This window comes from Vulpes vulpes, chromosome 10 (assembly GCF_048418805.1).
Source record: "Vulpes vulpes isolate BD-2025 chromosome 10, VulVul3, whole genome shotgun sequence".
In the NCBI taxonomy this organism is placed as follows: Eukaryota; Metazoa; Chordata; class Mammalia; order Carnivora; family Canidae; genus Vulpes; species Vulpes vulpes.
Genome location: NC_132789.1, coordinates 36,484,174 through 36,508,089, shown reverse-complemented (window position 1 = coordinate 36,508,089; position 23,916 = coordinate 36,484,174). Strand labels below are relative to the sequence as shown.

General features: G+C 44.2%; 1 protein-coding gene across 4 annotated transcripts in view; it reads left to right on the top strand.

Moving 5' to 3' along the window:
- Positions 1 to 23,916, top strand: part of RNLS (renalase, FAD dependent amine oxidase) — a 239,623-nt gene that overhangs the window by 199,475 nt on the left and 16,232 nt on the right. For 3 of the 4 annotated variants that reach the window (XM_072723584.1, XM_072723586.1, XM_072723587.1), the window contains exon 6: positions 12,955 to 13,130. In XM_072723584.1, the coding sequence (XP_072579685.1) occupies positions 12,955 to 13,130 (176 nt within the window). Of the gene's footprint in view, positions 1 to 3,153; positions 7,358 to 12,954; positions 13,131 to 23,916 lie in introns of those variants that run through there. The other variant, XM_072723585.1, reaches the window with a different exon arrangement.

The window sequence follows — 23,916 nt, the reverse complement described above, 5'->3', positions numbered from 1 at the left end:
AAAGAAAAGTAAGAGGAAATTAAAACCAGAACAATGCGGTTCAAGCTTAGAAAACTCCATCCCCATAATCTTGATTAAGCTGCGCTAAGTGCTTTCCGCGGTTTATCGTGCCTCATCTTCACGACGACCCTGTGAGGTGAGCAGCATCCCCACTCTGTAGATGAGAAAGTAAGTAAAACCATGGCTCTAGCCTGAGCTTCCTTTGTCTCTAAATCATACTGGTTTTGATAAAAGTAAACACCTCTCTCCTAGAGATCCTAAGGAAAACTCCCCATGGAGACTTCTCCACCCACTCACCCTTCAACACATGGAGACTCATCCATCCCTAGAAACACGATGCTTCTTTTTTCTATCCTTCCCCAACCTGCACTTTCTATCACACAGAAAATAACAGTGGCTGTTAAAATTAATGTCCTAAAGATGAGGTTATAACACCAAACGTGTTATGTGAGGTTTCACTTGCACCTCACCTCTTCTTCGTGGACCCTCAAGGGCACGTGTGTGCCTCCAGCCCTAGCAGTGCCACTACCGGTTCCCCTCGAGAACCCCGGATACGCAAGAACTTGGAAATTCTGTTTTCCTGCCATTGCTTCCATGACACGCGACATTCACTCCCACATCACGCTTTATGGGGGTAACTCAGATTATTAGGAATCCCAAGAGGCCTGTGTTCTTTCACACTCAAGATCAGATCTACTGGGGATCCCTGGGTGGCTCAGCGGTTGAGCATCTGCGTTTGGCCCAGAGCGTGACCCCGGGGTCCTGGGATCGAGTCCCGCGTCGGGCTCCCTGCATAGAGCCTGCATCTCCCTCTGCCTGGGTTTCTGCCTCTCTCTTTCTCTCTCTCTCTGTCTTTAATGAATAATAAATAAAATCTTAAAAAAAGATCCTATAGAAAAACACATAGTCAAGAGTAATGTCATTTTCAGAATAAGCTTGAATCCGTCTTAATACATGTTCACAAAGTGAAATATTCTCAATTCTGGGTATATTTGCTTCACTCTTACTGGTCACGCAGGATGGTCCATAGCGCTGACACCTGAGAATCGTTTACCATTTCAGTGCGTGAATCGGGTATCTGTGGTGTGGCCAGAACTGTTGGGTTTCTAGCAGAGGTCTAACTAGGCCGGGATGGCCCTAAACAGTGCTGTGCCTTTTCTCACCAAACTACAAGGCAGCTCGTTGTGTTTAAGCTCACAAGTGGGATGGAACTTCAGGTCCTAGACCAAACCCAAGGGCTGAGAAAGCTCCAACGAAGGAAAGTCCCATCCCCTGGGTCCTGTGGATTCCTGGTTTTGGTCTCTGAGGACCAGGAATTTGTACCACGAGGATGGCAGGAGTGGCTGGGGAAAGCACGTGTGTCCATCTTGCTGCCACTGCCAACCAGGCCTGCATATTATAGACTCAGTAGAGAACTACAGCTGAATGGGGCCTCAGAAGAATGGAATGGGCCCGGGAAGAGTTTTTCCCATAATTACTTGGTCAAGCTTTTTTTTTTTATAAATTTATTTTTTATTGGTGTTCAATATGCCAACATATAGCATAACACCCAGTGCTCATCCCTGTCAAGTGCCCCCCTCAGTGCCCGTCACCCAGTCACCCCCGCCCCCCGCCCTCCTCCCCTTCCACCGCCCCTAGTTCATTTCCCAGAGTTAGGAGTCTCCCATGTTCTGTCTCCCTTCCTGATATTTCCCACACATTTTTTCTCCTTTCCCCTTTATTCCCTTTCACTATTTCTTATATTCCCCAAATGAATGAGACCATATAATGTGTGTCCTTCTCCGATTGACTTACTTCACTCAACATCATACCCTCCAGGTCCATCCACATCGAAGCAAATGGTGGGTATTTGTCATTTCTAATGGCTGAGGAATATTCCATTGCATACATAGACCACAGCTTCTTTATCCATTCATCTTTCAATGGACACCGAGAGCCAGTCATTGTAACCAGTGGGGATGGATTTACTGATCCTTTGTCAGAGCTCTAAGGCGGGGGATAGCCCCCAAATCAAAATGTGGGCACGGTTGCCGCACAAAAGCCCGTAGATGCTGAGCAGGAGACATTCATCTCTGTGATGCTCATAACTGTCTTAGCGGGCAGGCTCTTACCACACCTTCCTTGTAAGGCCCGGAGCTTCTTGATTCTCTGAAGTAGGTCACCAGGTGCAAGACTTTGACCCTTCATGAGCTTGAGCCCCTTTATAAGACCCAAAGCCAGTCCAATAGGAAAAGACATAGTGACGCTAGTTTGTGGAGGCAATGGGTGTTCTTCTCCCTCCTCCGGGCCCATCTTCCACACCCGGCCCCGGGGCCATCCTCATCCCTTACAAGTCCCTTCTTTCCACCTTCACCCAGTTTGTTAGGAAGGCTTGCTGACTTTGAACATGTGCCTTCTCGCACCTTCTCTCCACTCTCAGGACTTGGGGATGCCTGTCTACCGGGCAGCGGTCCAGCCCAGGCCCTGTTCCCGCCCTCCCGACCGCATCTCAAAGCCTCTTGCTCCGGCACCGATAGGTATTGCGGAAATAGGCAATAGGTGGTCCATGTTTCAAATAGCGTGGATCACTGGCGGACGTTATCATTTACCTCCTCGGCTGGCCGGGGACAACGGAGCAAGCTCTTCTGCAAACGATTTTCCACTGTTTACTGGGAGGTTATTTCCTGAATTTGTATACATTTCCTCCTACCGGAGCTCTGGGGCGACATCTTCCAGAATCAGAAGTATGAACTTGAGGGGAATTCTTGTTTTATTTTCAGTTCATCGTGTGGAGTTTGACACATCAGTTTATATGTAACTAAATGCCTATCAGTACGATCATCTCAGATGGGACTGTTTGGAGGACGTCTGTGTGTCTCGCTAAACGTAAAAAATCCAAACATACGGGCAGCCCGGGTGGCTCAGCGGTTTAGCACCGCCTTCAGCCCAGGGCGTGATCCTGGAGACCCGGGATCGAGTCCCCCATCAGGCTCCCCGCAGGGAGCCTGCTTCTCCCTCTGCCTGTGTCTCTGCCTCTCTCTGTGTGTCTCTCATGAATAAATAATAAAACCCTAAAAAAAAAGAAATCCAAACATATGTAGCCTGGATAACAGGGACGACAAACATACATATGTATCGGTTATAAGATTTCCCTTCTTCCCTTTATTTCAATAGAGGCAAATGCAGACGTCCATAGGTACATGAGCACCTGCAGGCCCAGGATAAACAAGTCCAGGACCAAGCGAGGAGCAGACACCGGGAGCTGTCTGTGTGCTATCGCTGTGCCCCGGAAGCTGACCCGTCCCATGGGTTCAGTAGACGACAGAGCCGGCTCCCTGTCTTCATGCCCCTCCCGGGGCGGGCAGCCAGCATCGCTGTTACATCGCCCACCTGCTCACCCAGGTGTCCTACGAACACGGGGTGCTTGGCCTGAGCCGATCCTGAGGGACGGATGAGAAACGTGGAACACGTAACGTGGGGTGCACAGTTCAGGTAGCGTCAGTTTAGGAAGAAGACAAGCAGGTATGTACGGTGTGGCCGAGGCTGTGACCCCTCCCGTGATGCAGCATGCCCCAAGGTGTGGGGCACGGCGACCCCTCGAGAAGGCTCCACAGCTCCAGGCCCCAAGACGGCCTCCAGGGGGGTCAGCCTCGTGGGGTGGGCTCTCCAGATGCACCTGCAGAGCACCAGCTGCCCGCCCACCGCAGAATCAGCGCTTCACATGGCCCTTGTCTGGGCTGTGAGGACGGCACCGTGGTACCTGGACGGGCAACACAAGGCCCCAGAGAAGACTAGACGAAGTGGGTCTCTATGCGAAAATACCTCTTTCACAGGCAACTAACTGGACTCAAAAAGGAAATAAGATGCAGCAAAACTTAGGGTTGGCAGGGTTATGGAGGCAGGAGGCTCCCCTGTGCTCCTGGGGACGGGGGTCATTTTGGAGGATCCTTTAGCTGTATCTGAAATCATTTTCATCGGCTTACTCTTTGACTCGGCAACCCCATTTCTAGCGATTTATCCCATCAGTGCAAGAAAGGTGCATGAAGACATGTGCTCGTTACAGTGATCGTTGCTTGTCGCGGACACTGGAAGCAAGAAATATCCAGCTGAGGAAGACCGGTAGTGAGCCGCGGTGATTCCATACTATTGCATTAAGCAGGTCCACGTGAACTGATAAGAAGTCATCCAAGATGTGTTAAATGAACAAAAAAATAAATAAATAATAAAGCAAGTTCAAACAATACATAGAATAAGATGGTATTTCCATTTTGAAGAGGGGAGGAGAAACTCAGGTTCATGTCTAGAAAAATCTGAAAGGATACACGGGAAACCATCGACAGTCATTACCCTGCGGTGTGGGACTGCCAGGACTAAGACGGAAGCAATACTTCTACATATTTTTCACTTTGTAGCCTTTCACGGTATCTGAGTTAACCTTTTTGGTTGTTTGTTGTTGTTTTTGTTTCCTTAGAGTTTTTTTAAAATTGAAGTAAAAGTAGCTTTAAGCTGCCAAAAATAATTTCCTACTATTTTTTCCTTTAAAGGATCACACTGGGCATAATCATATTAGGGACTCTAAGAAGTCTTACTTGTGTTTAAAACAAGCATTTCAAAAATATGATTGCCCAAAGAATTTCACCGTTGCTGCTCTGACTTTTTGTTTTGTTTTGTTTTGTTTTTGAGCACTGGGTGTTATTCTGTATGTTGGTAAATTGAACACCAATAAAAAATAAATTTATTTAAAAAAAGTAAAAAAATGCATTTGAAAGACATTCATGCTCTGACTCTTAATATGTCACATGAGTCCTCCCGAGGCAACACTGATGTGAAGAAGCGGGGACATCGTGACCGGCCTAGAGCCCCGCCGCCCGGCGGTGGGAGACCATTTCTGGCTCAAGACCCAAAGGTCAATTGACGTCCTTCAAAACCTGACGGTGGTGCCGTCAGGATAGAGCAGGGGAGCGGGCTCGTTCAAACCAAGTAAACCTTGTGCTGTTTCTCAGGTGGGGGAAGAGCAGTCCAGAACTTTCTGAACCTCTTAGATGGTAGATCGTAGTTTCCTGGGAGAGCGAGGTGCTCTTTTCAACAGGGATGGGGGGAAAACCCACTATTAGAGTGGGGTCACGTTTCCTGCCCCCGATGTGTCTGCATGAGCCTGTTCACTCGAACCCCGAGGGCTTTTCCTTGGGTTTCCAAAGCGGCTGCTGTTCTCTGTTCATGCAGCCCCTTCTCCCAGGGAGAGAGTAAGGGACACATAAGGCAACGCTTCTCCTCAAAGGCAAGAGGGTAAAAATCAAGTAAGTGGAGGGAGGACTGGGAGTAAGCCAGTCTTTCCTCTGTGCCTGGCCCCTTTCGGCCTTCTGTGCTTCCGGAACCTTCCTCCTCACTTAAAACCACAAAACTGAGTATAAATTGAGTATAAATCCTACAAAGTCCCTGAGACACTTGCCATTGGAGGCCCTGAGGGTGCCCATGTGGGGCGCTCCCGAGGGGAAGATGAAGTTGCCTGTGGCATGGCCAGGGCACTCAGAGGAGCTGGGCCTGGGTCCCCTACACATAGGAAAAGGGGTCTTGGGGCGCCCGGGGGCTCAGCCGGTGAAGCGACTGCCTTGGGCTCAGGTCATGATCTCAGGTCCTGGGATCGAGTCCCACAAGGGGCTCCCCGCTCAGGGGGGGTCTGCTTCTCCCTCTGCCTCTGCCCTTGCCTGTGCTCTCCCCAAATAAATAAGTAAAACCTTTTAAAAAAGAAAGAGGTTGAGACTATTAACGAGCGAAGAGACCCACAGGTGGCCCTTGGGGACGGTGCAGCCCGGCCTGATTCCGGAAGGGCGGCGGGTGCTTGGGCTTGTGTGGGCTGGCGCTGCCAGGGGCCCAGGAGGGGGCCTGCCCCCTGGTGAGTGGGGAGGCCCGTGGGACATGGGCACCTGCTGGGCTCCCTGTCCTGGGGCCCCCGCCCCGGGAGGGGCTGACCTGTCGGAAGGGCCTGTGTGGCCGGGGGCAGGGGAGCTGAGCTTGCCCCTAACCCCATATATGGCTTCGGAAGTAGGACCGCAGAAATGGGGACAAACTCGGGTCACAAGCGGGAGGGGAACATCCCAAAATAATTCTTTTATATATCGGATTTTCTAGCACAACAGAAGAAATACATCTTTCTCCATTGTTTTAACTTGTCATCCACTAAATACTTAATCTATTTTAGGATTTGTTTCCAGAGATATCTATTTTGACTCATTGACTATTATTATCCATCAGTATTGGGCATTTTTAATCGCTGTGGCTCTAGAGTGTATTTAAATCTACGGCAAAGCAAGTCTTGACTCATTGATTTTTCATAAGGTGGAAATATTCTCGCTTTATTTTTTCCTTTAGGGTCATTTTTTTTCAAATTTCAAAAAATTCTTGTAGAATTAAGATTTCTTTTTTCTTACTAGTTATTGCTGGTATATATGGAAATCAATTTCATGTCAGAATTTTTTAATTTACTTGAAAGCTTTCATGTTGTGTCACTGTTGTTTTCAATTGTAAAATTTTCTTTCTTCCTAGTATTATAAATTTTATTTCTATTTTTTATCTTAAGACACTGATTAGAACAATATCATATACCACCGGTATTTCTGAGCATGTTTGGTTTATGCTGATTTTACTGTGACAAATATCTATATTATTTCATTGTAAAGTATGATATAAACCATCAGTTTAAGAGAGATGTTTTAGGGACACCTGGGTGGCTCAAGGGTTGAGCGTCTGCCCTCAGCCCAGGGCGTGACCCCAGGTCCTGGGATCAAGTCCTGAATCGGGCTCCCCGCATGGAGCCTGCTTCTCCCTCTGCCTGGGTCTCTGCCTCTCTCTCTCTGGGTCTCTCATGAATAAGTAAATAAATAAATATATTTTTTCAAAAAGATATTCTATTGAATTTTGAGAAAGCAATTTTTCTCATGTTGTATATTTTCTCCAATGAATTGATATTAAATGTTAATGAATGCCTTTTAAATATATATTGAGATTATCAGGTTTTTCTTAATCATGTCTACTAATATAAAAATGTACCTTTTAATATTAATAGAAAAATAGTTTGCAGTTTTGCATATGTATTTGTATGTGTAAATGTGATGTGTTTGTCTGTAATAAACATTGTATTAGCTTGACAATTTTAAATAAGCCACAAGTAGAGCAACCAGATCCTAAAGTCATTTTTAAAAATTAACTTTTTGGGATCCCTGGGTGGCGCAGTGGTTTGGCGCCTGCCTTTGGTCCAGGGCGCGATCCTGGAGACCCGGGATCGAATCCCACATCGGGCTCCCGGTGCATGGAGCCTGCTTCTCCCTCTGCCTGTGTCTCTGCCTCTCTCTCTCTCTCTCACTGTGTGCCTATCATAAAAAAAATAAATAAAAATTAAAAAATAAATAAAAAGGTTTTTTTTTAAAAAATTAACTTTTTGACTGTGTTTTCAGTTTCTTTTATGTATTTTGGTTTATACTGATTTCCTTTATGTTGAGATCATTTTGATGACTTTTGTTTTCCAAGAAAAACCTCTCTGTTTCTTCAAGAGTTAAGAGTTTATAGCCTGGGGGGCACCTGGGTGGCTCAGTGGGTTAAGTGTCCAACTCTTGGTTTCGGCTCAGGTCATGAGCTCGGGCTGTGAGATGGAGCCCCCCTCGGTTTCTGCACCTGCTTCAGATTCTCTATCTCCATCTCCCTCTGCCCCTCCCCCTGCTCATGCTCACTCTCCCATGCTCTTTCTCTAAAAAGAAAAAAATAAAGAACTTCTGTGTATCTGATACATCCTATCTGGCAGACAAAGGATTCTTCTTCTGTGGGGAACGCTTGCCTGTCCTTGAGTGGGATGGAAAAAAACAAAAAAAAAGAAATGAAATGTCTCCCCTGAGATGCCAAACCACATATCCACCCTCAGGCAGATTTGGTGCCAGAATTTATCCTGCCAGCATATTCCAAACATCTAGTTAAAGTAGTCATGGGCAGTATTGCCCCCAAGACATCTGGCAGAGATAAAAGGAAATCTCCAGAGGAACACTCTTTAAGCTTAGGCCTCAGAGAATTTCTCAGATGAAGTTGCTAGGAATTTTGGGCCTGGCAATAGGGGAAAAAAAAAAAAAAAGAAAGAAAGAAATCACAAAACACACAAGGAAAACAGCATAATGAGCGTATGGCAGGAGCCATCCCAAACAACAAAAAGGGGAGTCAAACCCATGAAGACTGTAGATTTGGGAATAATCAAACACACAGTATAATACGCTGTCTATGTTTAAAGAAATAAAAGAGAAAGGAACAATCCAAGTGGATCATGAAGATCTGAAAGAAAGGGCTTTTACGAATGAAGAATAATGTAAATTCGAAATTCAATGGACAAATTAAACATCAGAGTAAACACAGATGAGAGAACAGTAAACTGAAAGATAAATGAGAAGAAGCAACATAGACTGTAGTACAGGGAGATAGAAACGAAAAATATTAAAAAGAGACCCAGACACATGAAGATAGAAACAGAGCATCTGCTGTATCTGTGATCCAAGTTCCACGAAGACAGAAATGGAGAAAGCGAGGAGGACGCTTTCCAAAATTAATGACAAACATGAGTCTCCGGGTGCAGAAAACAAAGTCAAAGAAGGGAAGCCCAAGGAAACTCACACCTCGAGGTATGCAAGTAACGCTAAGAACCCCAAAGGCAAAGAGAAAACGATAGAAACATCCAGATAGAAAAGAGAAATTACCCACGGAGGGCCTGACGTCAAACCGAGTTGGCTTCCTAACAACACCAGTGAAAGCTGACCTATATGAGCAATAGTATCTTTAAAGGGCAGAGAGTAAGTATCTTCAATATGTCACCAAATGTCAAGGAAAACCTTCCTGCGCAAAAGACATTAAAAAAAAACAAAAAACAAACCCTGCAATAGAACCTCATAAAGGAGCTTCAACATGAGACACCGTGGGAGAAGGAAAGTGACCCTGGAGACAAGATGTGAGGTCCCATGACGGAAGCTATAGATGGAAAGATATACATAAACACGAACAAAACTGAGTAAGTGAATCCTGGATAAAAACAAAAACAAAATCCAAACAGAAAAACAACCAAAAAGAAGCATAAAATCAGAATTAAAGTCTTCAAAAGTTCTCATATTATTCTGGAGAAGATTAAGATTGACTTTAATTTGGATGCTTCAGTCTACGGGTAATTGCCAAAAACAGAAACCAAGTATATAACTTCCAAACTAGTAAAGAGGAAAAATGAAATAAGGGGTAAAAGTGGTTTAAACAAAAAAGAAAGCAAAAAAAATTTTTTTTTAATTTTAAAAAGAAACAAATGTTGGAAAAGTGGAACGAATGAAAAACAGAAAATAAACCGTAAGGCATTTCCAAATGTAAAGGATGTTCACAGCGTGTTGTTAAAAAGGTATCAGGGAACAGCCAGACACCGGTGACATTGCTTCAATGTCAAGCAAACATTGTCGGAACTAAAAGGAGAAATTGGAAGTTTTACCATATTCAAGGACAGATTTTTAATCCATTTCTTTCAGTAATTGATCAAGCGGACTAAATACATAAGCATTTAGATTAGATTAGATTAGATTAGATTAGATTAGATTAGAACCACCCAACTGATAAAATTGTTTGAATGGACTGATTAAAATTTAATTCAGCAGAGGCGCCTGGGGGGCTCCAGGAGTGAAGCATCTGCCTTTGGCTCAGGTCATGATCTCAGGGTCACGGAATCGAGTCCCACGTTGGGCTCCCTACTCAGCAAGGCGTGTGCGTCTCCCTCTGCCCCTCCCCTTGCTCGTCCTCATTCTCTCTCTCTGAAATAAATAAATAAAATCTTTTTAAAAATGTATTTTATTTGGGCTCCTGGGAGGCTCAGTCAGTTAAGCATCTGATTTCATGATTTCAGCTCAGCTCACGATCTCGGGGTCGTGAGATTGAGCCCTGCATCGCTCTGTGCTGGGCGTGGAGCCTGCTTGGGATGCTCTCTCTCTCTCTCTCTCTCTCTCTCTCCCTCTCCCTTTGCCCCATTTGCCCCTCCCTCCCTTGTTCATTCCTTCTGTCAAAAATAAATAAATAAATAAATAAATAAATAAATAAATAAATAAAATCTTTAAACAAATATATTTTATTATAAGTAGCATCATGTCTTTAAGCCTCTGTAACGCGTTAGTGCTTATTTTTGTGGCTGCTGCCACCATGGATCTGAGGCAGCTAATATCCTTGTTTCAGGACAGACTGTGGCAGGACGCAGCTTTGTCAGTGTGTCAGTCGGGAGCCTTCTCAGGCTCGGGGTTCTGCCCACTGTGGTCGGAAATGCTGCCCCACTGCTAATAGTGGGGCTCCTGCCGCTGTTACCGACTGTCAGCGCCTTGACCCCACTCAAAACCATAAACTAATGGCGATTGTAACAAAGAGGATGACAAGCTTTGATGGGGATGCAGAGAAATTAGAACCTTCATGCCTCGCTGGTGGGGACAAGGAAGCAGCGCAGCCGCGGTGGGAAATCAATACGGTGATTCCTCAAATGCTTAAACATAGCATCACCATATGGTCCAGCCATTCCCCTTCTGGGCGTACTCCCAAAAGAACTGAAAGCAAGGCCTCAAATAGATCTGTGTGCACCGAGCTCATTGCAGCATTATTCACCACAGCCGGGTGCTGGAGGGAGGCATAAAGGGCCGGCTGGACGGCGCCCCAGGGCCTGCTGCATCCCGACGCTGGAATACTATGCGGCCCTAAAGAGGAGGGAGAGTCAGACACCTGCTGCCATGCGAGCAAGTCTTACGTCGTGCTGGCTGAGAGAAGCCGGTCATGAAAGGACAGACATCGCCGCATTCCATGGAATGTCTGAGATCAGAGGGGAAAGTACAACAGTGGTTGACAGGCTGGGGCAGGGGGAGCGAGGGGTCAGTATTTCATGGGTATAGAGTTGGGGGGTTTTGAAGATTTTACTTATTTACTCATGAGAGACACAGAGAGAGACACAGCTTCTTTCTGAAGCTCCTGTTGCTCTGGCACAGAGGTCAGAATGGGGACCCGCGGGCGCATCCCAGTCGTGTGGCACTTCACAGAGAGCGGTGTTTGTGTGTCCCGGCCCAGTCAGCCCTGGCGACAGCGTGTGGGGCAAGCACTGCTGCTCCTCATTAGCTGACGCAGGAAGGGGAGGCCAGAGGGGCGAGGTCTTGGGGGCCACGGGGCCGTCAGGTCTGCTCAAGCAGCTGCCTTCCTGCTACCCGGGCGCGGAAGTGGTTGTGGGCTCGTGCGAGCTCACACTTAATGTGCCCGACGCCGAGTGCCGGGCTTGTGTAACCGAGTAACGAGAAGCAGCAAGCTGACGTGGCTGCTGCCTTCCCGGTGACCAAGAATAGTGAAGCCGGTGACTCGCCGCCCCGAGTGCTCTTAATACGCCCGTGGCTTGGAACGTGCTCCACTTCCAAGCCGTAGTGACATGCCACTGGGACTTCGGCTTCGAAAGATACCCTTTAATTTGAGGGTGGAGGGAGCTTTCCCTCCAAACCCATTGTTGCAGGTTACAGCGATTCGTCGAAATTCTGCAAAGTGTCTGATTCCAATAAAAACAAGTAGCCAGGTTGTTCACTCATTGTTATACAAGAACGGTTTCACTTGGGGCCCTAAATTTCCTTTTTTATTGTTCTTCTTGGAGGGGATGGCTAATGTAAGTGGGAGAGACCTGGCAAGGCCCCATGGCTGCTCTTAGGCATTTTATGAGCCCCCCCTGCCGCCCCCCGTTCCCCGCCCAGGACAAATGGCTGGATCAGTGCAACCTTGAGGTTCTCAGCACAGGGCTGGCGTTCGCCGTCCTTGGAGGCCCGCCCCCCATCAGTGAGCTCAGAACCCCAACCCCTGTGCTCCACAGTCGACCCACTGGCTTTCTGTGTGTCTGGGAAGCTGTTTGATGTTGACACCCCCTTGTTGGGAGCAAGCCTGCCTGAATCTATTGCCTGGTTAACAGAAGTAATGCTCCCTGAGACAAGACGGCTGATGGTTTTTTTTTTTCCTCTTAAGATTTTTTTTTTTAAAGATTTTATTTATTTATTCATGAGAGACCCAGAGAGAGAGGCAGAGACACAGGCAGAGGGAGAAGCAGGCTCCCTGCGGGGACCCCGATGTGAGACATGATCCCAGGACCCCGGGGTCACGCCCTGGGCCGAAGGCAAATGCTCAGCCACGGAGCCACCTAAGCATCCCAAGACTGTATCTTTTTAATGCCTTGATCACTTTGCTTTCAACTTAAAACTTGACCCGATTTTCTATATTCCGTGAAAGTGTGAAAGACACAAAGCTGACGGGCATTTTTGAAACTGAAAATATAGCAAAAAAAAAAAAAAAAAATCAGTGGCAAATCAAAATGGGAAATAGTTCTCGTTATAGGTGAGGTTTTACTCTTAACGCTGCTTCAAAGATAAAGAAATTATGAAGTCAAGCCTATTTTTAAAGAGGGGCTTGCTTTTTTTGTTTTTGTTTTTGTTTTTGAAAGTGGTGAAGTTCTTTGATTCTGGCATTAATAGAACTGCAACAGAATGGTATGTGGTCCATTTAACGTAAAATGAGTAAGTGTTTGCTGAGCGACTCCTTTGTTCTCAGACCGTGAGGACAGCCTGTGCCACGTACGAGACGCAGCCCCGGCCCCGGAGAGCGTACAGTTCAGTGGATGAGAGAAGCTGGACACACCGATAAATCTGATCGTTGCTCTTCCCCCTTCCTCCAGTTCTTTTTTTTTTTTTTTTTCCTTCCTCCAGTTCTTTAGCAAGATCTGCAAGGGTCTCCTCTAAAACACCTCGGGACTCTGTCGTCCTCTTGGTTTTGAATGTCGGAGACGGCCTAAGCTGGCGACCGAGGACGAGACTGTTTTCCCTATGGATTTATTGCCTGATTATTGTGATTCATTCAAACCAGGTTTGAAACGCTGGCAGGTGCTTCCCTTCAAGAGGTGTCTTTGTGTTCCTTTCACACCAGAGTCGCCCGACGTCGGGCCTTCCCTCGTGGTCCACACCACCGTCCCATTTGGGGTCACGCACATGGAGCACAGCACCGAGGACGTGCAGGAGCTCATCCTCCAGCAGCTGGAAACTGTTTTGCCAGGCCTGCCTCGACCAGCGGCCACCAAATGCCAGAGGTGGAGACATTCACAGGTAATCGGGGAATCCGGGGGCGAGGGCACAGTCTCCTCCGTCAGCGCTGACCAGGTGAGCGGGCCTGACTCCTCTCTCTCATCTCCGCCACTTCGTAGCAAAAGAAACGAGCAATGTGGTCCCGGGAACGACTCTTCGGTTGCCTCAGGTGCAACCATACACGTCCTCAGGTTGTCTTAGCCCATTATTTCTCAATGAGAGATGCGTGCAACGTTCTCCCCAGGGTTGTGTTCAAAGCATCGCAAGGCGTCTACACCCTGAAAATCTGGGGTTTCCTATGCAGGCAAGGCAGGTTATATATCAAAATGCAGCTGTTTCTCTAGGATTTTTTCCTAAATCAGTGCTGTGGTTATATAGAAACCACCGGAACCTCCCAAATTTTTTTGCAATATGTCAAAGTAACCTTGTAAGTATATTTTGCTACCACAATTTTCATTTTTATTAAGTTCCCACTTTGGTTTTGACTGCCGCTGGCAAAGCTCCTTGGGAGACAAAGATGAATATGTGTATAATTCAGCTACTTGAGCTGTTTTTCTGGGTTAGATAAACCTGCTGATTGCTCTCCTAGCTCAGACTTTGAGCTCTTTACACTAAGTAAATGTTGACTTTTCTGAAACTCTCTGCATATTCCAGCAGAAGTTTGTGGGTATTTGTAGAAAAAGTCTTTTGATCTGTAAACTTCGCCATAAAGCCATCTGGGGCCAGAGGAGCAAAGGGCAGAAGGAGAAAATCAGCGGTGACCTGTCTATTTTTTCCCAAGATTTCCAAGCCCGTTGGTTGACCAAAGTATCGGCACAGCCGGTTACCCAACTTGGGAAGCCTTTTAAAAAAATGGTATTGTGAGAAATTGCAGCAGATTTTGTATATTTTACAGGGCTTCCTAAAATCAGAGGAAATGGCAAATTATTTCCTAAAATACTGCGGCATGTCTGTGTGTTTACCCGCGTCTTCTCAAGTTCAATTATACAGTGAACCTTTGGGGAAAATATTTACTTGAACGTATCATGGTCACTTAGGAAGACTTCACTTTTTCCTTTAAAAAGCATTGAAAAATCTCATAGCTAATGTCCTTAAGCGCTACTTAACTCAATTTTAGGTTGGCTTGAAAAAGAAGACGGGGAAATCATCTTGTCGATATGATTTGAAGCTAGATGTATTACGCAGCAAGTCATTTTGCAATTTATAAATATTCCTTTAAAAGAAACAACAGTTTGTGAGTTTCTTCTTGTGACTTCCGCAAAGTAAGTTAATAAACTGAAAAGATGGGTCTTATTTCTTCAAATTTAATGTGTTAATAGAAATAGATTTGTGCTCTAACCACAAAATGACCTATTCAAAGTTGTGCAATATCACAAAATTTAATAAAAAATATTTGAACACAAAGTACATCCAAACCCTAGCCATGATTTTTATTACAGTTTGGATGTTCTCTCTTGAAATTAACCCAGTGCATTTACAGCTCTGTTGTCACAAAGTCTACGTCAGCTGCAAAGTCTAAAAGGGAGTAAGTTGTTTCATTAAAACTTAGAAGTTTGCATTTTTTTCAGTATTCATACTCCTCCTAAAGTACCTTGAGCATCATTCTACAGAGCAGAACACTGTCATCTTTGCCAGACATCTTGCCTACACTGGGAGATAGGGGATGGTGATGTCAGATAGATAGATGATAGGTCAGATAGATGATTGATAGATAGATAGATAGATAGATAGATAGATAGATAGATGATAGAGAGATGATAGAGATAGATGATAGAGAGATGATAGACAGATGATAGATATAGATAGATGATAGATAGGTGATAGATGAGAGATGATAGATGATAAATGATAGAGAGATGATAGATAGATGATAGGGAGATGATAGAGAGATAGATGATAGAGAGATGATAGAGATAGATGATAGAGAGATGATAGACAGATGATAGATATAGATAGATGATAGATAGGTGATAGATGAGAGATGATAGATGATAGATGATAAATGATAGAGAGATGATAGATAGATGATAGGGAGATGATAGAGAGATAGATGATAGAGAGATGATAGAGATAGATGATAGAGAGATGATAGACAGATGATAGATATAGATAGATGATAGATAGGTGATAGATGAGAGATGATAGATGATAGATGATAAATGATAGAGAGATGATAGATAGATGATAGGGAGATGATAGAGAGATAGATGATAGAGAGATGATAGAGATAGATGATAGAGAGATGATAGATGATAGATGATAGAGAGATGATAGATGATAGAGAGACAGATGATAGATATAGATTGATAGATGATAGAAAGATGATAGATGATAGATAGATAGATAGATGATAGATGATAGAGGGATAGATGATAGAGAGATGATAGATAGATGATAGATATAGATGATAGAGAAATAGATGATAGATGATAGATGATAGAGGGATAGATGATAGATGATAGATATAGATGATAGAGAAATAGATGATAGATAGATAGATAGATAGATAGATAGATAGATGATAAATAATCTCCCACATCACCTCAGAAAAAGGAATAATGAATGACAGGTCCAGAGACATAATAGGATTTAACTAGTTTTCAGTTATTGTTCCCAAGAGAACATTTCTCCAGTGCTTTTCAAAGATCCATAGTGACCTTTGAAATTGGACATAAATGCATGCCGCCTCTTGCCTTGCCAGCCCAGAACACGTGCTCTAGCTTTAACAAGCTCATAGTGGTGTCCATGAATGCGGTCATGGGAGTGCATCCACGGATATGGACATGGGTGCATGTCCATGAATATGGTCTACTACATGCATAGACTGAAGGGAAGGATTGTGTAGGAACAGGAACAAAAATGAAAGAGGATCAACCACCTGGTTTTGAACTTCCCTTCATTTCTGAGCAGAGGTGCAGTCCCCATACTGGGGAAATCCCACCCATACTTTCTTCCAGCCTGGGTCCCACACTATGTTCCTTTCTTTTCCTCCTTCCCCTCTCCTCTTCCACCCCAAACGTCTCTTAGTCTTCATATTCCATCCCCTTTTGTTTTCTTCCCCCTTTCTGATGAACAGATGATAGAGCCCTTCAAACCCTCATTTTATGAAATCCTCACGTCCCCCACCCCCGGAAGCAATAGGTGGCTTGGATTCCCCATGCTAGATCCCTTAGGGATTGATTCTTTGTTTCCATTCATTTTATTTTCCCCCTTTCTCTCTTCTTCTGGGATCCCTGCACTGCACCCTGGCACCCAATGGCTGTGAAGGGGAGGGGAGAAGAGGGAGAGAGCGAGCAATCATGAGCACCCATACTGTGGCAGGCTAGGAGCTGGGCCTTCAAACGTGTGATCTCTGGACATCGAAAGCCTGCTAACGGGGCTAGCTTTAACCCACTCTAGCGATGAGAAAACTGAGGCCTCAAAGCCATGACATAAATCCCCTGAGGTCCCCGGCTAGTAATGACAAAAATCAGGTGTCCCGCCTGCCAGTCCCTCCCTGCTCATCACTGACCCGCTGTATGATGTGGCTGCTGCAACAAGCCACCACAAGCCACCACAAGCTCATTAGCTCAAAACAACGTAAATGTCTCATCTTATGGCTCTGGAGATCAGAAGTTCATGACGGTCTAAAATCGAAGGGTGGGCAGGCTGTATTTCTTTCTGCAGTCTCTAGAGGATGACCCATGTTCCCGCCTTTTATGTTTTTTAGGAGTTGCCCACATTCCTTGGCTTGAGGCCCTTCCTCCACGTTCAGAGTTAGCGGTAGTTGGTCAGATCCCATCATGCATCACTCTGGCCATTGCTTTTGCCACTACTCTCCCTTTGAGGACCTTGTGATTCCTGCCTGGATATTCCAGGAAAAACTCCCGATCTTGGGTTCAAGTGATGAACAATGTTTATTCCAGCTGCACCTTTCATTCTGCCTGCGACGCAGCCCTGGCTGGTGCTGGGGATTAGGGTGTGGACATCTTGGGTCGGGGGTGAGGGGAGCATGACTTCCGTCGACCACACCCTCTTTCCCCCTGACTTCCTCGTGAGTTCCTTTAGAGGCATATCTCCCGCTATCCTCATCAAACCTCCGGAGAGAGCATCACCCCCGTGGATGCCCCTCTCAGCAAGTGGCCACTATCTGGAAGGGGTCAGGGGGTATTAGCGGTGGGGGCCACTTCTGGTTCCCCGCTGCTGCTCTGCTGTGCCTGGGCTGCCTATAATGTCACTTACCCACGGTGACGGGAGAGGGGAGACAGATGTCCGTTATTGCTCATTTGCTCGCTTGCTGTGCGCATCTAATGAATGCCAGCGGTACGCCCACGACCCTGCTCACGGGACCGCAGGGGCTAAGATTTGCAGATGGCCTTCTCCCGAGGCACTCAGCTGAATTTTTTGGTCTTAAGATGATGGTGCCACTTGTGGGCGCGGCTCTGCTGGGAGAAAAGAAGAAGATGAAGGAGGAAGGCGGCTCTGTGCCTCCCATTTGGGTTTGAATAAAACGCTTGAGGAGGTGGATGCAAACTTAGCAAAGCGATGGCAGGTTTTCATGGTCCCCAGTCCTCCCTTCGGTGCTCTTTGCCCTCCATCATTTACAGGTTTATGCAGTTCATGTAACTCGATGTCTAAGCTGTGATGCGTTGCATTACGGTTTCTGTAACCCGTAGGAGAGTAACGGATGCAGAGATGCCTTTCTGTGACCCTCGACGGGACAGGCGATCAGTTCAACAACCCTAACACTCTCGCTGCTATTCACTGTGCTTTTCCCCTGTTCAGGGTCATACCGTGATGCCTTCCTCAAACTATAGTCAATGCCTGATTCACTTGTGAGTTTAATTTTCCCCACCTTTCTTCAGTCCCCGAAAATGCCAGCGGCCCCCTCCTCCACTTTGTGTAGCACACTCATGGATTAATCTCTTTAAAACAAAAACAGAGCAACGAGCAAAAAGAAAATAACTGAATGTATTTTCAAATACCAAGGAAATCAGGAGAGGAGTTTAAGATACATCAGTATCTCTGGCAAGATAAATGGATCCGGACTCACCTCTTATGCTTTGCAGCACTAAGAGGAATCAAGCGTCTTCTGTAGTTACAGGGTTTTTTTTGTGTGTTTTTTTGTGTTTGTTTTTACTTAGTCTTTTGCCCTGAGAGGCAGTCTGTTCGTATTTTGTAAGGGAAAAAAATCATGAACTCTAAGAATCTGATAGAAGCTGGGGCGCCTGGGTGGCATGGACAGTTAAGCATCAGACTCTTGATTTCAGCTCAGGTCATGATCTCAGGGTTGTGAGTTCGAGCCTCAAGTTGGGCTCCAAACTCTGCCCTTAGTCTACTTGAGATTTTCTCTGATCCTCCCTCCCTCTTGGCTCATGTCCTTGCTCGCTTCCTCTCTTTCTCTCTTTCAAATAAATAAATCTTTTAGAAGAAAATCTGATAGTAGCTATGAGCATGAAAGTTCTCATCATTTCAAAATATGCATGTACATGCAATCACAAAAATTGCATACAATTATGAGGATTTATAAACAACCTAAAGTCTTCCCATGAGTCCAGCATCAAGAGTACCTGCTATAAATGTTATACTCCTATATCCTGTGCAATTTAAGAGCCCTTCACAGCCCCGTCTTGTGTTGCAGTCAAGGAAACAATTCCACAACCAAAAGAAATTAAAATACAGGCATATCTTATTTTATTGCACTTGGCTTTATTGCATGTCATAAGATATTGTGGGTTTTGTTTTTTTTGTTGTTGTTTTTTTTTTTTACACAAGATTTCTGGCAACCCTCAGTGGAGCAAATCTATCAGCACCATTTTTTTTACCAACAGAATGTGCTCACTTCATGTGTCTGGGTCATATTTTGGTAATTCTCACATTATTTCCAGCTTTTTCATTGTTATTATATTGATGACGGTGATCTGTGCTCAGTGGTTATGCCTAGCTGAAAGCTTAGACAATGGTGAACACTTTGTAGCAATAAAAATATTTTTAAATTAAGGCATGTATGTTTTTGAAGACGTAATGCTATTGCACACTCAATTGGCTACGGTGTAGTATAAACATAACTTTCATATGCACGGGAAACCGAAAGAATTCCTCTGATTCGCCCAATTGCAATTCTCACTTTTTTGCGGTCATCTGAAACCGAAGCCATATCTCCAAGGTAGGCTTGGAACTCCAGGCTTTACAAGTACCTTCTCTGAAACTTTGAAGAATATCCAAAATTTGTCATCTTTGCCGGTACTTTTGGAAGTCTATCTTCTCACTCTCTATACCTCCTGCTTCTGGAAGCTCCCACACCTTCCCTGTGCAGTCCTTACCTCTCAATTCCCCACTGAAATTTCTCTGACCAGCAGCCCTGTGGTTTATTTCCTCCCATCTGTCCTCCCTTCAGCCTCCTCTTCACATTCTTCACTTCTGATCTATCTTTTTTCCCCCATTTTGGCTTCTTCGTTACCTCAGTTGGCACAGTCCTCCCCAGGAGTAGAAGGAATTACAGGAGAAAAGAAGAAATGTACAACGGCTTATGGCCAGAATTTTCCTTAGTGGTTGGTGTTTGGTGGGGGAGCAAGTGCACACACCAAAGAGCCTGAGACCACCTCGTACTTACACTCTTCCCCTCCGTGAGATTAATTTCGGGTGTGTGATTGTGCCTAGGTCAGCCCTGGAAGGTCAAGTGATAATTGATATTTTCAATTTTTTTTCATTCTTATGCATTTTCTATTATATCGCCCTCATTATCTTGTTTTGTGTAGGTTGGAACTAGAAGGCAGTGATTGTATAAACATGCCAAAATTACAAACCCAAAGGATTGTCCTCTTCAAAGTAGTCGGTCACCTTGATAAGCTACACCCTTATTCCAACAAGATGGTGCACCTCTTTCAGAGCCCGGCGTGTCTTCCTTGGCCAACCATTGGTTGGATCAGGCCCTTGGAATTTGAGCTTTAATTCAATGTTTTAGGAACAAAGTCACTTGGACTTAAATCTTTTTAATAAAATAGATGGCTGATTCTGACACTTTTCTTAAATGGTACAGACTTACACATACAGCCTTCCAGTTTAAGTACTTTGAAAAAATAACCGTTGTGTTTAAGAGTTAAAGTATGCCCCGGGTATTGCCTGCTAGTTTATGACCACAGTAAAATTGCACTCTGTTGATCATTTGGCCCCTAGCCCTGTGATTTTTTTTCTCCCATATTTGTGCTCTATAATTTCTGGAGTTCTAATAATGTGAGTATGATCTTGGACTCTGGCATCAGACAGGTTTAGGTTCAAAGGCCAGCTCTCAGTGGGCCTCTGACAGGCCAGACTGGCACTCCAGGTCCCAAGGCCCATCCGTGAATGGTAACAACTGAACCTACCTCATAAGGCTGTGGTTGGAATGAAATGGGGCAACACAGTAGAAAACATTTACCACAGACGCTAGTACAAGGCAAGTTCTCAGGAGATATTACTAAACTGGGAGGAAGAGAAGGTGGGGCCACTTCCTAGTATCTGAGCTCATGTTTCCCTGTCCCCTTGTTTTCTTTTCTTTTTTAACATTATTTTATTTATTTTTTAAAATTTTATTTAAATTCAATTATTTAACATATAATGCATTGTTGGTTTCAGGGTAGAGGGCAGTGATTCATCAGTCTTACATAACACCCAGTGCTCATGACATCACGTGCCTTCCTGAATGCCTATCACCCCGTTACTCCATCCCCCCTCCCTTGCTTTCTTTTCTTGACTACCTCTCTTCGTGGCCACATGCTGTCCTACTTTTTTGCTTTTCTTACTCTCTTTTCCGAGTTTCTCTCTTTCGTGTTCTCTGCTTCACTTATGCAAATAGTTCTGGACAGGCATGTTTCCGAAGGACTGATTCAATGCCAGGGACTACCACAAGTAGTCGTACCATAGGGAGTGTTGAATAACATCAGAGCAAAGTGAAACCAAAGAGATGGATTTCTGTGGATGCAAGGAACTCTTGTCAGTTGTTTTTTTTTTTTTTTTTTAAGCTTATACATTTTTCAGCTTCTTGCTATTTATTCCCAGACTGACTTGCACATTTTTTAGTGTTTGGTAGTTAAACACATTTATGCCACTTATGCCATGAGTCAACATTTCCTGGCATGAAATTATGGCTGCAGGAGCGCTCTTGCCTATGTGCCATGAGTTTCCGGTAATGTATGGAGAGCCCAAACAGGCCCCTTGGGGATCAGTGGACTGTGGCATGAGCCAGTCCATCCACAGCAGGCCACCTAACAGGTGTCAGTACTAAGTACTCCATTGCGTAATCTCCCACCTCTTTGTCACTGGCTCATCACTAACGAGTTGTTTCAGTTTATATGAGGTAACTGCATATGTGTGAGATCATTGGCTGAGAAGTTCTGATCATTGAATTAGGGATGTACAGTCACAGTTTAATTGAAGTTTATATGAGCAGATATTTCACCTTTTGACAAAATTCCATATTATGCAAACTATTAAATGTTTTAACACATAGGAATTTAATTAAATCATTTTTTTCTGCAGTACTCATGAGACTGGCCCTACCATGTATTCACTATCACACTTTTTCAGAACTAATTATTTTGAACAGCATTACTTTATAGAAAACTTTTTCAAAGCATCTGTGTCATTTCTCCTGGACAAATGCTATATATATTCATCTGCAGTCAGTATTACTACTTAAAACTTGATGATGACTGTTACTGTATGGGTATGGACCCCAGGAGAAATAAGCCCTATTCCAGCACTATTCCATAAAGCATAAGTCTACTTGATCTATTTAGGGTAGACATCAGTATTATGCTATAAAACCAACACACAGAAAAGTTCAGTTGACAAAAGCTATTTATATCCATATTAGAAATTAATCATGTATATTCATGTTTCCATTTTTTTCAAGTTTCCATTTATTTTTTTTCATGTTTCCATTTAACACACCTATATTGAGCTCCTACTCTGTGCCAGACATTATGCAGGATTCTAAAGATTTTATTTATTTATTTGCGAGAGACAAAGAGAGAGCATGAGCAGAGAGAGGAAGAAGCCGGCTCCCCACTGAGCAGGGGGCCCAACGTGGGGCTCGATCCCAGGACCCTGGGGTCATGACCTGAGCTGAAGGCAAACACTTAACCCACTGAGCCACCCCAGTACCCCAACATTATACAGGATTCTAAAGACTCAAAGACAGCTTCTTTCTTTCAAGAAGCTTCCTATATAATCAGCAAAGCTAACCAAAAAGCAGATAATCATGATGTAGTGTGGTTTGCCATAAGAAAGTCATGTATAATATACACTGTGAACACAGAGAGCTGGAGGAGAGAGTGGTAGTACATAGCTTCCCAAGAGAAGATGTTACTTGAGCTAAATCCTACAAACTGAAGTCAGACAGGCAAAAGGAATGATGTTGGAATGATGTTCCAATAACAGGTGCAGTTCCAGAGGTGGGAGAGTGCAAGGTGCATTCTTTCTTTTCACCTTGGTCTTTGCACCTGGGTCTAAAGCACTTCTATAGACATGACCACCCACATCATCATTTTATCATACTGTGTGTGTGTGTGTGTGTGTGTATTCATTATATATTCTCCTAGATATTCATTCTCTCTGTCTCAAAAATGCCATTTATTTTTTATTTTTTAACCATTTATTGATTTTAGAGGGAGAGCATGCATGTGCCCATTGAGGGAAGGACAGAATTTCAAGCCAACTGCCCGCTGAGTGCAGAACTTGACACCAGGCTTGATCTCATGACCTTGAGATCAGGACCTGAGCCAAAATCAAGAGTCAGCCACCCAGGTGCCCCACAAACAATGCAATTTATTAATTCTCTAGTTTATGTAGCTCCCTGGGCTTTGTACTTAACTCGCTTCACCCTCCAAGCACCGTGTGGAGTGTCTACTCCTTCTCCATCACACAGATGAGGAAGTTGGGAAGTAGATGCTCAGTACATTGCGTGAGGTTCTTCCAGTGGGAAGTGGCAAAACTGGAATTCAACCACAGGTCTGTTCAAAAGCGAGTGCTTTCAAACACCTCACTCTACTGCCAGTAATTGTTTGAGTTCTGGCTTTCCCCCAAGTATGACACATTCTTCTATCATCGTCCTTTTGCTGCTGTCAGCTAGAAATAATAGTTAACATTTATGCTCTGATTTTAGAAAGCACTTTTATACTTCTTTTCATTTGATCCTCACAACAACTCTAACCGATCAGGAAGTAAATATTACTATCTTTGCTTTAAATGAAGAAACTGGGGTTCATGTTGCATGGTTGTTGCCTAACGTGACGCAACCAGTAAGTAGCAAAATAGAGATTGGATGTTTCATTTTAGATTCAGAAGTCCACATTTCACACTGTATGCAAAAATGAACTAAACATGGATCATAGACCATAAAACCTTAAACTATAAAACTTCTAGAACAAACCATAAGAGAAAAGCTTTACAATATTGAGTTTGGCAAACATGTGTCTTAGATAAGACACAAAAAACACAAGTTATAAAATAATAAATTGATAAATCAGGCTTGATAAAAATTAAAAACAGTGTCTTTGAAAGACACTGTTAAGAAAATAAAAGAACAAGACACAGACTTGGAGAAAACATTTGCAAAAACATATATCTGATAAGAGACTAGTGCCCAGAACATATAAAGAACTGTCACAAATCAGTAATAAGAAAATGGCCCAATTATTTAAAAATTATTTGGAAGGGCAACTTTACTAAAGAAGAGGTATGAATTTAACCCTGTAGATGTAATTCTACAATGAAAACTTTGAGACATTGCTGAAAGAAATTAAGAAAGACTTAAATACAGGAAAATACACTTTATGTTCATAGATTT